The 14,607-nt window shown below is 33.9% G+C and overlaps 1 protein-coding gene across 1 annotated transcript in view; it reads right to left on the reverse strand.

Annotated features, from left to right (window-relative positions):
- Positions 1–14,607, reverse strand: part of MORC1 (MORC family CW-type zinc finger 1) — a 72,072-nt gene that overhangs the window by 52,034 nt on the left and 5,431 nt on the right. Inside the window, exons 5-7 of the mRNA XM_058185199.1 lie at positions 12,248–12,335; positions 11,174–11,282; positions 991–1,150 (exon numbers count right to left, since the gene is read on the reverse strand). Coding sequence (XP_058041182.1) covers positions 991–1,150; positions 11,174–11,282; positions 12,248–12,335 — 357 coding nt within the window. The remainder of the gene's footprint in view (positions 1–990; positions 1,151–11,173; positions 11,283–12,247; positions 12,336–14,607) is intronic.

Here is a 14,607-nt window from a genome sequence, read left to right on the forward strand (position 1 = left end):
TTTTTGTTATCGCCAGAAAAACAGAATTTTATTACTCCTGTAATATGTGAAATGTGGAGTTCAAAGTGGCTTCTGACAGTAAAGCAATATCAGCATGATCTTTTTATACAGTCCTCCTGCTGTCATAAAATAGGGATGTATACATCTTTCTCGTAAAATTTGTTTAGCTAGATCTTACACTTCTCACTGAAAAGCATGTACATAAATTTATGAAGTAAACCACTTTGTGAACATTTATAGGGAAAACACAAAAAAAAGTCATCACAAGGGTCCTTTAAATATAAAATACATTATTCAGAAAATATATTTTTTGTTTTATCTGTAGTAGAAAGGCACATTGATTTCTATTTAAAAGTAATTTTATTTAGAATTGGCTTTAAATGGGTAATCGAAACACGGCCTTCCAAGTCAATTATTAAATCTACATAATCTGCAAGACCATTTTTAGTTTTCCTTTAATTATTCTCTAGACTGGAAGTTTTCTTTACATTGGTATATTAGTCAACAACAAATGAGGGCCTTCATACATGCACACAGCAACTGAAAATTGGCCAGCGGTAAAGAACATACAGGCTGCCTAATAGTTCCAATTTCTCAAGATACTGATGGTCAGGATATGCAGAATGCTTTCTCTCTAATTCTAAAGTCTATATTCCATTCTAAGGAGGTGCAAGTGTAACTTATGGGTAAGAGTTCCAGGGAGGAATCTGTGAAGTTCTGAAGATGCTTAAGGATCAACATAAAATTCTTTATTGTACTTGCTAATCGCAGCCATTGTCTGTTTCAGTGTTGAAACAATAGCGCCTTTAGTTTATTGGGGTTTTTTGTGTTGTTTTGCTAATTGCTACAGTCTCAATTGACCTATATTAATTCTGCTGCTACGTGCCTTGGTCCAGTTCACAGTACTCATGCTACTGCTTAAGGCAACGATCTGCAGAAGACAGAGCAATATTGGTATATGTGGATTTAATATTTAAATGTTAAACTCACCTGCTTTTCCATAAATGGCATTAAACTGTTTCATCAATTCATCTTCATTATTAAAAGGAGAATATTTGCAAATTATGGACAATTGTGTAGGAAATTTCTCAGGATCATCTATTACTGGAGTCCTTGTATCACTTGACCATGAAAGGATTGGCACTATGACCTATAACCAAGAACATTAGAGTACAGGTTTTCCTAGACTTACAACAGTTCATTTCGTGACCTTTCAAATTATAATGGCACTGAAAAAAGTGACTTATGACCGTTTTTCACAGTTATAACCTTTGCAGCATCCCCAGTATCAGATGCTTGGCAATTGTTTCATACTTAGGACCACTGCAGTGTCCTGGGGTCATGTTACCTTATGTTCGCAACCTTATGTCAAGCAAAGTCAATGGGGAAGCCAGATTCACTTAACAACCAGGTTACTAACTTAACAACTATGGCAAGAAATGTCGTAAAAAAAGGCAAAACTCACTTAAATTCTCACTTAACAACCAGGTTACTAACTTAACAACTATGGCAAGAAATGTCGTAAAAAGGCAAAACTCACTTAAATTCTCACTTAACAACCAGGTTACTAACTTAACAACTATGGCAAGAAATGTCGTAAAAAGGCAAAACTCACTTAAATTCTCACTTAACAACCAGGTTACTAACTTAACAACTATGGCAAGAAATGTCGTAAAAAGGCAAAACTCACTTAAATTCTCACTTAACAACCAGGTTACTAACTTAACAACTATGGCAAGAAATGTCGTAAAAAAAGGCAAAACTCACTTAAATTCTCACTTAACAACAGAAATTTTGGGTTCAATTATGGTCATAAGTTGAGGACTACCTCTAATTGACCCTGTTCAAAGATACTAAATATTTTATATTTATATTTATATTTATATTTATATTTATATTTATATTTATATTTATATTTATATTTATATTTATATTTATATTTATATTTATATTTATATTTATATTTATATTTATATTTATATTTATATTTATATTTATATTTATATTTATATTTATATTTATATTTATATTTATATTTATATTTATATTTATATTTATATTTATATTTATATTTATATTTATATTTATATTTATATTTATATTTATATTTATATTTATATTTATATTTATATTTATATTTATATTTATATTTATATTTATATTTATATTTATATTTATATTTATATTTATATTTATATTTATATTTATATTTATATTTATATTTATATTTATATTTATATTTATATTTATATTTATATTTATATTTATATTTATATTTATATTTATATTTATATTTATATTTATATTTATATTTATATTTATATTTATATTTATATTTATATTTATATTTATATTTATATTTATTTGATAAAACAAAATATGAAATTTGCATTATTCAGCAGTATTCTTTCAGAAACATTTCTAAAACACATTCAGTAAAATAGAATTCAAAGCAATAAGAGTAAACCAAATAAAACCTTTCCCTGTTGCTAAAGTGATTATCTGATTTAAAGTGTTAAAGCCTATCCCTGTTGCTAAAGGGATTATCTGATTTAAACTGTTCCAAACTCTAGGTCACAGTTGATTTACTGTTAGAGTATTTGTCTTAGATTATGAATTATTCTAAATCAAAATCTGTGAAAATATTTACAGACGTCTCATCCTGGACATAAAAATGTGGACATAAACTGTTTCATCAATTCATCTTCATTATTAAAAGGAGAATATTTGCAAATTATGGACAATTGTGTAGGAAATTTCTCAGGATCATCTATTACTGAGTCCTTGTATCACTTGACCATGAAAGGATTGGCACTATGACCTATAACCAAGAACATTAGAGTACAGGTTTTCCTAGACTTACAACAGTTCATTTCGTGACCTTTCAAATTATAATGGCACTGAAAAAAGTGACTTATGACCGTTTTTCACAGTTATAACCTTTGCAGCATCCCCAGTATCAGATGCTTGGCAATTGTTTTATACTTAGGACCACTGCAGTGTCCTGGGGTCATGTTACCTTATGTTCGCAACCTTATGTCAAGCAAAGTCAATGGGGAAGCCAGATTCACTTAACAACAGAAATTTTGGGTTCAATTATGGTCATAAGTTGAGGACTACCTCTAATTGACCCTGTTCAAAGATACTAAATACAGTTAGTTTATTTAATATTGTATCATGATTAATAAAGGATAACCATATTAATTCCAATTAAGTATCTTAGATTTACAAGCTAATGACATTTATAGAACTTGCAGGTTTTCTCCAAGTTAAAACTACTATATCAACAAGGGTGCTTTAATTTTTCAGATTTTCAACTACACGATTTGGATTTCCATGTTAATTGCTAGGATTTGGAGGAGGAATAGAATGAAAATCAGAATAGGCATAACTATGGGCAAAAATGGAGAGTTATTACTTGAAAACACTGAAACCTTGGCATATAGTTGATTCTAATAAAGGAGAATATTTGCAAATTATGGACAATTGTGTAGGAAATTTCTCAGGATCATCTATTACTGGAGTCCTTGTATCACTTGACCATGAAAGGATTGGCACTATGACCTATAACCAAGAACATTAGAGTACAGGTTTTCCTAGACTTACAACAGTTCATTTCGTGACCTTTCAAATTATAATGGCACTGAAAAAAGTGACTTATGACCGTTTTTCACAGTTATAACCTTTGCAGCATCCCCAGTATCAGATGCTTGGCAATTGTTTTATACTTAGGACCACTGCAGTGTCCTGGGGTCATGTTACCTTATGTTCGCAACCTTATGTCAAGCAAAGTCAATGGGGAAGCCAGATTCACTTAACAACAGAAATTTTGAGTTCAATTATGGTCGTAAGTTGAGGACTACCTCCAATTCACCCTTTACAAAGATACTAAATACACTTAGTTTATTTAATATTGTATCATGATTAATAAAGGATAACCATATTAATTGCAATTAAGTATCTTAGATTTACAAGCTAATGACATTTATAGAACTTGCAGGTTTTCTCCAAGTTAAAACTACTATATCAACAAGGGTGCTTTAATTTTCAGATTTTCAACTACACGATTTGGATTTCCATGTTAATTGCTAGGATTTGAGGAGGAATAGAATGAAAATCAGAATAGGCATAACTATGGGCAAAATGGAGAGTTATTACTTGAAAACACTGAAACCTTGGCATATAGTTGATTCTAATAAAGGAGAATATTTGCAAATTATGGACAATTGTGTAGGAAATTTCTCAGGATCATCTATTACTGGAGTCCTTGTATCACTTGACCATGAAAGGATTGGCACTATGACCTATAACCAAGAACATTAGAGTACAGGTTTTCCTAGACTTACAACAGTTCATTTCGTGACCTTTCAAATTATAATGGCACTGAAAAAAGTGACTTATGACCGTTTTTCACAGTTATAACCTTTGCAGCATCCCCAGTATCAGATGCTTGGCAATTGTTTCATACTTAGGACCACTGCAGTGTCCTGGGGTCATGTTACCTTATGTTCGCAACCTTATGTCAAGCAAAGTCAATGGGGAAGCCAGATTCACTTAACAACCAGGTTACTAACTTAACAACTATGGCAAGAAATGTCGTAAAAAAAGGCAAAACTCACTTAAATTCTCACTTAACAACAGAAATTTTGGGTTCAATTATGGTCATAAGTTGAGGACTACCTCTAATTGACCCTGTTCAAAGATACTAAATACAGTTAGTTTATTTAATATTGTATCATGATTAATAAAGGATAACCATATTAATTCCAATTAAGTATCTTAGATTTACAAGCTAATGACATTTATAGAACTTGCAGGTTTTCTCCAAGTTAAAACTACTATATCAACAAGGGTGCTTTAATTTTTCAGATTTTCAACTACACGATTTGGATTTCCATGTTAATTGCTAGGATTTGGAGGAGGAATAGAATGAAAATCAGAATAGGCATAACTATGGGCAAAAATGGAGAGTTATTACTTGAAAACACTGAAACCTTGGCATATAGTTGATTCTAATAAAGGAGAATAATTGCAGTTCATGGTTGACATAAGGGGTCCTTGGTGCTCTCTGATTTTGCTTGTTTTCTTATAGACATTTCATTATCCAAACTAAGTAACATTATCAGTGTTAGTAACGAGAGGAGCTTGCTCACTTTATATTCTAGTGCAGGGGTTGCAAACTCAAGACCCGGGGGCCGGATCTGGCCTGTGGGGTACTTAGATCCGGCCTATGGGGCTGCCCTGTAAACAGCGAAGGACTGGCTCTCAGTGCCTCTGCCAACGAAAATGGAGCTCAGGGAGGCCATGCGCTCTGTTTTGCCAGCATAGGGCTGCAGGAGGCCATCATGGTAAAAAATGGAGCTTCAATGAATGATGTTGAGCTGGCCACACCTCTGGCCACGTGACCCCCTTAGCACCCCGAGATCAAACACAACCCTGATGTGGCCCTCAATTAAATCAAGTTTGACATCCCTGTTTTAGTGGCTTGCCTGTTAGTGTTGGTTGGGAGTGGTCTTGGAGGTTCTTTGGCTGGGATGTTTATTGTTAGCTTGTTTGGGGCATTGTTTACTTCTTGAAAGTTGGTCTGATGATAATTTTGGAATTAATCTAAGCTCATCTGGATCCTGGGTGGGGATGGTTTTCTTTGGTCTTTTTGTTCTCTTTTTGGCTTGATTATCATTTTTGCATAGTATGTAGATATTGTTTATTGTCAGAGTACCAGGCTTTTAGAAATTGAGTGATGAGGCACTTTTTGATAAAGTTGGTGGATATCCATCTATGTTGTATAGATGCTCTGTTTCCTTTTTCTGTTTTTCAGGGTTGCTGCAGTGAGTTGTGGTCATCTAAATAGCTTTTACACAGCTTCTCTTGTGGGAGGTTGGGTTATTGTTTTGATAGTGGAACACTTGGTTTGGTGTGGGTGGTTTTTGGTACATTTGTATTTCTAATTTGCCATCATGGTCTCTGCTAATCAGGATGAGCAGAAAGGTAGTGAGTGGTTTTATTTCTCTAATAAACTGGATCCCTTTGAACATTGTTGATCGTTTTTAGGGTATTCTCTAAATAGTCCTTTTTTATTTGTGTGATGGTGTCATCTACATATCTGATCTGTATTTTGGATGTATTTGTGGAAGTGCTATGGCTTCCAGACTTTGCATAATGATCTCTGCTATACGTATTGAGAGCAATGATCCCATAGGTGTTCCATTGAATTTGAAGGATGTGGTTAGACAGAAGTTCATGAGATCTACAATCTACAATCCTGGGTGTTTCAATCTTTGAATATATGGTTCAGTCAAGTGTGCTGTGGAATAATGTGGTCCTAGATTCTTTGACTAATTTTGGATCTACTGAGGTGAAAAGGGCTGTAACATCAAATGAGACCATGATTACATCCTCATCTATAGTCAAGTCTCTGATTGTTTGAAGGCACTGTAATGGGAAGTTAATGGACTGTCTGCTTTCCCTTGTGAGATACCCAGCTTTTTTTGTTAATTCTTTAGATAGGGGTCCCCAGCAATGATACAATTGGGTGGAAAGGTATACTAGGCTTATATATTTTGGGTCATCCATATGTGTGCTTCTCATCTGCCACTGTTCCTGTTTGGTAATTTGGCCTTTCTCGGTGAGGTCACTGAGAGTTCTCTTAATCTGGTTGTCTCTTTCTGTATTATGTGGTGTGCACTGGGATGTAAACCAAACAAGCTAACATTAAACAGCCATACCAAAGAACCTCCAAGATCACTTCTATAAACACTAATAGGGCAAGCCACCTGAATATAAACTGAGAGAAAACCCCAGCTCTCTGTTTAGCACTAATGATGTTATTTAGTTTGGGTAATGAAACATCTACAAGAATACAACCAAGCTCAGAGAGTATCACCCCACCCTCATATTTGGTTCTATTTAGCAATTAAAATTCTGTGGCTATTGGACATATAATTGTTCCGTAATAGGAAGTATAAGTATTTTCCCAGAAAATCTGGGGATCTTATTATTGCTAATGACATATTTATGATTTCTCTGACTTTAAAAAAGTCTTTAACTTGTCGTAAATGCCTTAAAGAGTTTTGGTTCAATTAAAACATTATTTTCTCAGAGAAGAACTGCTGTGTGGACAACCTTGGAACTTCATTTTTAATTACGTTTTAATTATCCAATTAAACAATTTAGCAAATGTATATGACTATATTTAGAGGCAAAACTATTCAGTATATTAGTCACCTGTAGATGAGATGGATGGCATACCAGTCAAATAAATAAATAAGTAAATCAATATTAACAATTGTAAAGTTAACAAAAATGTAGGAATAGAAACAGAAAGTTCGAGTTCTAACAAATCAGTTAACGAAAAATATTTCTGAAACTCTTAGATGAGATGACTTTTAAGATTCCCTTTTAGGTCTACTGGAGTCAATATTTTTTTTTATAAATGTGTGGTTTATCTATTTTTCTATAGAAAAGAGTTAAGATTTCAACGTGTTAAAATATTACTATAGACTTTCCTTCAAAGTTATGAAGGACTCAAAAGAAGTTACTCATGACTTGTTCTCAAAGTTAGACTGCCACCCACCCACCCCCTCTTCCCCAGTCATGAGATTGCATTCTGGTTGTTTGGCAACTGACTTATATTTATAAACAACTGCATTGTTCCACAGTCAAGTGATCACTATTTGTGACTTTGAGGATGTTTTCTGGCAGAAAATGGCAAAAAAAAAAGCACCTACTGGATGTGGTGAATTCGCTTAAGGACCACATGATTTGCTTAATGATCACACAGTTCACTTAACAACCATGGTGACTTGGTTTACAGCCATCCACAAAACAGTTGTAAAAATTAAGTCAGGTCATGTGGGGACCTGAGTCCAAATGACCAAATGGTAACAACTACAACAATCTGTAAACAAAAGTTCAGGCCCAGTTATGATTATTAACCAAGACCATTAACATCTGGAAATAAAGAGAGCTTCACTTCAAATAACCAAGCACACATATGGCTACTATAGATATTTTTTTCTCTTGAGAGTTTGTTTCAAATCTTTTGGGGCTTACTGTACGGTTTTTGTCTGTAATGTCTCAAAATGTTGATCAACCATGTGTTCCATGTGTAATAATTATATTGTCCAAACACAGTAGTAGCAAGAGGGGCATGAAAAATATGCTTTGGGAACTGTTTGCAACCTGGGGCATAGATGGCTACTTTCAGTACTAAGAACATGACCTATATTTGTGTGCTCAGCCTTCTCTTTCCCAGATTCCTTCAATGGGTTAAAATTAGGTCCACAGGCAAAACATTATTTCTAAATGGGAACATGATTTTCTGCCCTAGAATCAGATGTATGTTCAAAACATCCCATCAATCACTGTCACAGCAGAGTGGCCAGGCAGAAATAACAGACACGCCATCGTCAGAGAAGCACATATTTAGTCATTATCCACTCTTCTATTGTCATCTGTTTAATGAGAAATGAAGGGGCAAGACTTATGACAGTAACCCGTCATTTATAATCATTATGGCAATTTGTTCTAAAACTTTCATACAAGTTTCCTTAAATTAAGGAACAGTTCCTTCTGGAATATGGGACATAGATATTATAGGATAATGACATTGCCTTCCCCAGTGCAGAGATACATTTTTAAAAAAAATTACACAAGTTGAGGTGAGAGTAAAAGGCAGGGTTAAAGATAGAAAAACTGAAACTGTTAGGGGCCTTTCCTAAAATCTTATCCATTTCAAGTAATCTGCAAAACCAGATTTTTAATGGTAGATTTTAATTAAAATGTTGAAGGCAGAAAAATGACTGGAGCAAAATATTGCCTTAATTAGGATTCAATTGCTGATTCCATGTGATTCCAAGTCTGTTATTTTAAACTTGCCAGGGCAAAAAGATATCTAAAATAAAATGAAACAGAATCTAGAAGTGTATTTTACTATGTCTACCTATTCATTCAAAAGTACTTCTCAATTATAGGAAATGATAAGAATAGAATACAGATTTATAGAATAGTATTTATATTTCTGTTCAGTGCTGCCTATATTTATAAATTTTCAATATAAGGCTAATGGTACATGCAAATAGCATGTTTTATGTAAACAATTTCTGGTGAGGCTGATCCTTGAATTATTATTCTGATATATTTAAATTATTCTGATATATCTATTTTTGTGGCTAAGTTACCAAAACAGCATATTTGGTAAAAATGTCTGGAAAATCTTATTTATTTATTTATTTATTTATTTATTTATTTATTTATTTATTTGTCACAACAGTATATATAAGCATGAAATAACTATACAATATATTAGCATATATATAAGCATAAGCATGAAATAACTAAACAAATTGGATACAATGAAAGGGAACATTAGGACAGGAACGGTAGGCACGCTGGTGCTCTTATGCATGCCCGTTACAGACCGCTTAGGAATGGGGTGAGGTCAATAGTAGATAGTCTTTGGTTAAAGCTTTGGGGATTTTGGGAAGAGACTACAGAGTCAGGTAGTGCATTCCAGGCATTAGCAACTCTGTTACTGAAGTCATATTTTTGCAATCAAGATCGGAACGGTTCACATTAAGCTTAAATCTGTTGTGTGCTTGTGTACTGTTGCGATTGAAGCTGAAGTAGTCTTCAACAGGAAGGACATTGTAACAGATGATTCTATGAGTTAAACTCAGATCATGCTGAAGGCGGCGGAGTTCTAAATTTTCTAAACCCAGGATTTCAAGTCTGGTGGCATAAGGTATTTTGTTGTAATCAGAGGAGTGGAGAACTCTTCTTGTAAAATATTTCTGGACACGCTCAATTGTATTTATGTCAGAAATGAGGTGTGGGTTCCAGACAGGCGAGCTGTATTCAAGAATTGGTTTAGAAAATGTTTTATATGCTCTGGTTAGTAGCGTAATCTTTCTGGAGAAGAAGCTACGCAAGATTAAGTTTACAACTCTTAAAGCCTTTTTTGCGATGTAGTTGCAGTGGGCTTTGGCACTTAGATCATTTGATATGAAAACTCCAAGGTCTTTGACGGAGTGGGGGTCATCAACAAGGTAATGTCCATCGAGCTTGTATTTAGTGTTCTGATTCTTTTTTTCAATGTGTACGACAGAGCATTTGCTGGTTGAGATTTGGAGTTGCCAAGTTTTTGACCATTCCAACACAAAATCAAGGTCTTTTTGAAGGGTAGCCGTATTATTGGTAGTGTTAAATAGTTTAACATCATCAGTGAAGAGAACACAATTACTTGTAATATGGTCACAGAGGTCGTTATGTATAAAATGAAGAGTGTTGGTCCTACAACGCTGCCTTGGGGGACACTGCTATTGACAGGAGCAGGATTTGATACGGCACTGTTATATTGCCAGATGCTGTGCTCTCTTTGTAATAGGTAATACACACAATGCTAATAAATACAACTGAATGTTGAGGATAAAATACCAGCATCATCTTTATCTTTGAACAATAAGAGATATATAAACCTATAAGTATTCTCATAACATATAAATAAGGGTGAGTGATGCCTAGATTCTATCCCAAGTGGGCCAGTGGACACAGCTTAATCCATTTTATCTCCTGGTAATTGAAAGCTTTAAGTCAAGCTTCCCCCACAATTACACTTTATGTAATTCCCAATTTATGAATGGGAAATTCCCTAATCAGGTAGTCATTTCTGTAAATATTCATGAGAGTGCTACCCACGTATCAAAAATTTCCCATATGCAATAAATAATTTTTATAAGCTTATTTTAAGTATTATATGGGATTGGGAAAAAAAATCAGCTGACTTGCAACGATCAAAGCCCATGAATGAAACATACACAGTGGTTGCATGCTAGAGAGACTCTCTTTTGGATATAAGTTAATTCATCTATTTTGTTGTGGAGGATTCATTGGGATTTTAAAATATTTTTCATTTATATAAAAATGACCTGGAAAAGTTACACAAAAGCAACATGAATAGACACTGTGCATTTTTATGTAAGTAGGAAGAAATGACAAAAATATAAATGTAATATATCATGTTTCTTTGGGTTTCTTTGCACTTCAGTGTTAGTGTTATTTCAGTCTATGCACGGTCATGTTTTAATTGCATAACAATATTTGAACCACCTTGGTCTGAACCAGGACATAAAAATGGGAAATAAATACTTCAAAATGTAGTTGTGAATAAGCATACCTCACTGAGACCTTCTGTTTCACAGAATGTCTGAGAGAAAAGAAGACAGGTCATTGTATTCTCTTTTTTGGTAAATAATATCAAGTCATTCCCTATACGCATTGATCCTCTGTAGTAAAAATATAGAAAAAAATCATTTTTAAAACATGAATTATTGAATCTGAACAGCTAATGAATCTAAATACTTTTTCTTGTTTTACTTACTTTACTGATTTAAAAAAATGATAATACCAGAGATTCGTATAAGATATAAATGCTACTGCCAGAATTTAATCTAATGTTTAATTTAATATTTAGTTAGTTTCCTTTACTGTCTTTTTCTCACATTCCCTTTTCCCTCAGTTTTATTTTCTCTGCTGCCATCAGAATCCAGGGTGGAATCTCAGGATTATCCTTCGAATTTTAGCTTTGAATTGTATCCTACTCTTTTCTATGCATTTCTCCATTTTCTAACAACTGCATTCAGTCTGCTTCTCATCACCTATCTACATATGGCAGAATCTGAATATGGGTGAAGGTTGTTTTATGATTATTTAAGATTGGAGCCACTTGTTACAAAAATATAAGCCCATCCTATCTATACACGTGGCAAGCTTTTATCTCAGTACTTATGATAAACTGGCCTTGGATTTTGTTTTTTTAAAAACCAAAAAAGTACATTTATTAAAGCTCCCCCCCCCCCAGGTAAATATTTATGGTACAATGAAAATTACGTTTTACTTTGTTGATGTTGTCAAGGTTATCAATGTATTTTGCAGCAATATAACATAAATTCTATTTTGCTTTCACACTGACTGCAACATTCTCTTATGTCTATAAATAAGTTTATTACCTATTTTAAATAATATATCTTTCCAAATACAAGAGCATTGCATATATTTTGCTTCATGAATTTGCATTTGTTTGTGAATAAAGATATTATTAGTGTTAGTAGTTACTGTTAGATTTGGTGCAAACTTTTATTTTTCTAGCACTTAACCTGCAAGACTTTGGCATTTTATGTATTTCTTACAGTACTTCAAGACAACCAGAATAAAAATGATATAATGAAATGTAGAAAGAAGTAAGCCTTACGATTTCAGTCCATTGCCATAACGTCCAATCATTTTAGGGTCTTTTCTCTTAGAAGATCTTCCAAAATATACAATATCTGTAGCTTCATCTAAAATAAGTTTATAACATAGTTTCAAATGTTGTTCAAATTTCCTGTTGTGTTAACAGTACATATTTTTAAAAAAATCATACTCTAACATTTAACATTTTGTAAGATCGTATTATATACTTCATTAATCACTGTAACTTTCTAAAGTAGAGATTATTATCTATATATATGTTATATGTCCATACTTAAAAGATTATGTCTTATCTAAAATTACTTACACAGTGGCTGTAATATGTGACATTCAACCACAATATATGCCAATCTGAACTTAATATCTCGGTCCGTCATCACTACTATCTTTAGCAACTCATTCTGGTCCAAGAACTGATATGTCAAAAACTAGTGGTTTACAAAGTTAGATTTCTTATATTCAGTATTCCTTCACATAGTAGATTTGTCTCTATTTCTCTGTATATCTGAACTTGAAAAAAGCTTAGAAGGACCCCATCTGGATATTACCAGAATTCAAGATTTTCAAGAAATCCCAAAGCAGTAGACTTTATACTGAAGAAGGGGAAAAATCCAAGCTATGGCAAACTGCTGAAGTACTGTATTTTTGCCATGGGAAATAATATAATTTTGTATTATACAAAAAATGCTATTAGGATAACAATAAATCCAAAACACTGGAGCATCCATTGAACATTGTCAGTATTATCAAAATCACCACTGGTCAGTTGCAAAAGACAGCTTTATTTTGAATTGCTTACATTCTGTGTGATGATACCTTTAACACGATCAAATAACATCTGCCTATCATAAGTACTTAGGAAGAACTTGACAAGTGGATAAAAATGCCAAATCTGGATGAATATGTGATCTACTATAATAATAAACTCAACTATCACAACTCTGTGCAGTGCTGTTGGCAGATGATAACATGGTATGGTTGTCTGACATGATCAAATCTGCTGAAGGGTTGCAAATACCAATTTCAGTTTCTGATGGGAAGCTGCCAACCAGGCAAGGAAGAGGACTCAAACAGGAAATTAGCCTTGAGTCAGTGCGCAGCCTCAAGAGACTAGGATTGACTCTGCTCCCCGCCCCTAATTCCATGGGACCTTATCCGTTTGTTCCCAAGAACTCGAGAACTTTCCAGGAAGTTCTCAAGCAGTCTGGAGAGATTCCTATATTATATCTGTATTATTCCTATATCCTGTAGGTAGAATACAATAAAGTAGTAAACCTGAACCCCATACGTGTGGACCTGACTGCTTGCATACAACAGTTTCAAAGCCTGGTGTAGATTGCCCTAGAGCCAACGTGGGGAACTATGCCCCCTTTATGACTTGGTGGACTTCAACTCCCAGAATTCCTGAGTTAGCCATACTGGAAGTCCACATACTGGAGTTGAAGTCCACAGGTCATAAAAGGGTCATAGTTCCTCACTCCTGTCCTAGAGATTTCAAAGCCATTAGAGAACAAAATGAGCAGAAACATGCCTTAAGCACTGGGAAAGGACATAACGTTAGGAATCATGCAGGCTATCTGCCCCCACCCCCCGTTTAATAAGAGGGATAGAAGATAAAGCACAATCAAACTTTCAATATTCTGATAGCCTATTTGAATGTATATCTTGTCTGATTGTGTAGTAGTTTCCTCGTCTTCCTTGTGATTTGGCTCAAAACTTTCCTTATGAGAAAATATTGGTGGAACTCCAGCCCTTACCCTGATACTAAAAGAAACTGCTGGCATCAGGATGTCTTTTGCTGCCTCTTTTCACTCTGCTGTTACTAATTTAACAACTGCAGTGATTCACTTAAGAAATGTGGCAAAAAAGTTGTGAAATGGGGGGAAAGTGACTTAACAAATTTCTCAACTACAAAAATTTTGGGCTCAACTCTGTTCGTAAACTGAGGACTACCTATAATCCCTTTATGGAACTGAGCAGGTTGCTTTCTAAGACATTTACAGATGATGTGTAATGTGGCTGAATAATACTGTTTATAATAAAACTTGTGCTTTTTATTGTCAGAGCAAAGGCATCTGCAGGATTGCAACCCTTCATTAGACTGAATGCAACACTGCTACAAATCAATTCTGCTTTCATTATTTGCTCCCTCTCCCTTCTATTTCAGTATTTTCTTCCCTTCAGATGATAAATCTCTAAGGAGCATGGGATCTTGTGACCATCCACAGCTCTATTAAAAAAGAAAAGAAAGGATTATTTTTACACTTGTGCTAAGATTGTACAGTCTAAATAAGGTTGCACTTATTTAGAACATAAAAAATAACAATATTTTTCTCTTAAGTTGTGTCATAGCAAAATCCA

Source organism: Ahaetulla prasina, chromosome 5, assembly GCF_028640845.1.
Source record: "Ahaetulla prasina isolate Xishuangbanna chromosome 5, ASM2864084v1, whole genome shotgun sequence".
NCBI lineage: Eukaryota > Metazoa > Chordata > Lepidosauria > Squamata > Colubridae > Ahaetulla > Ahaetulla prasina.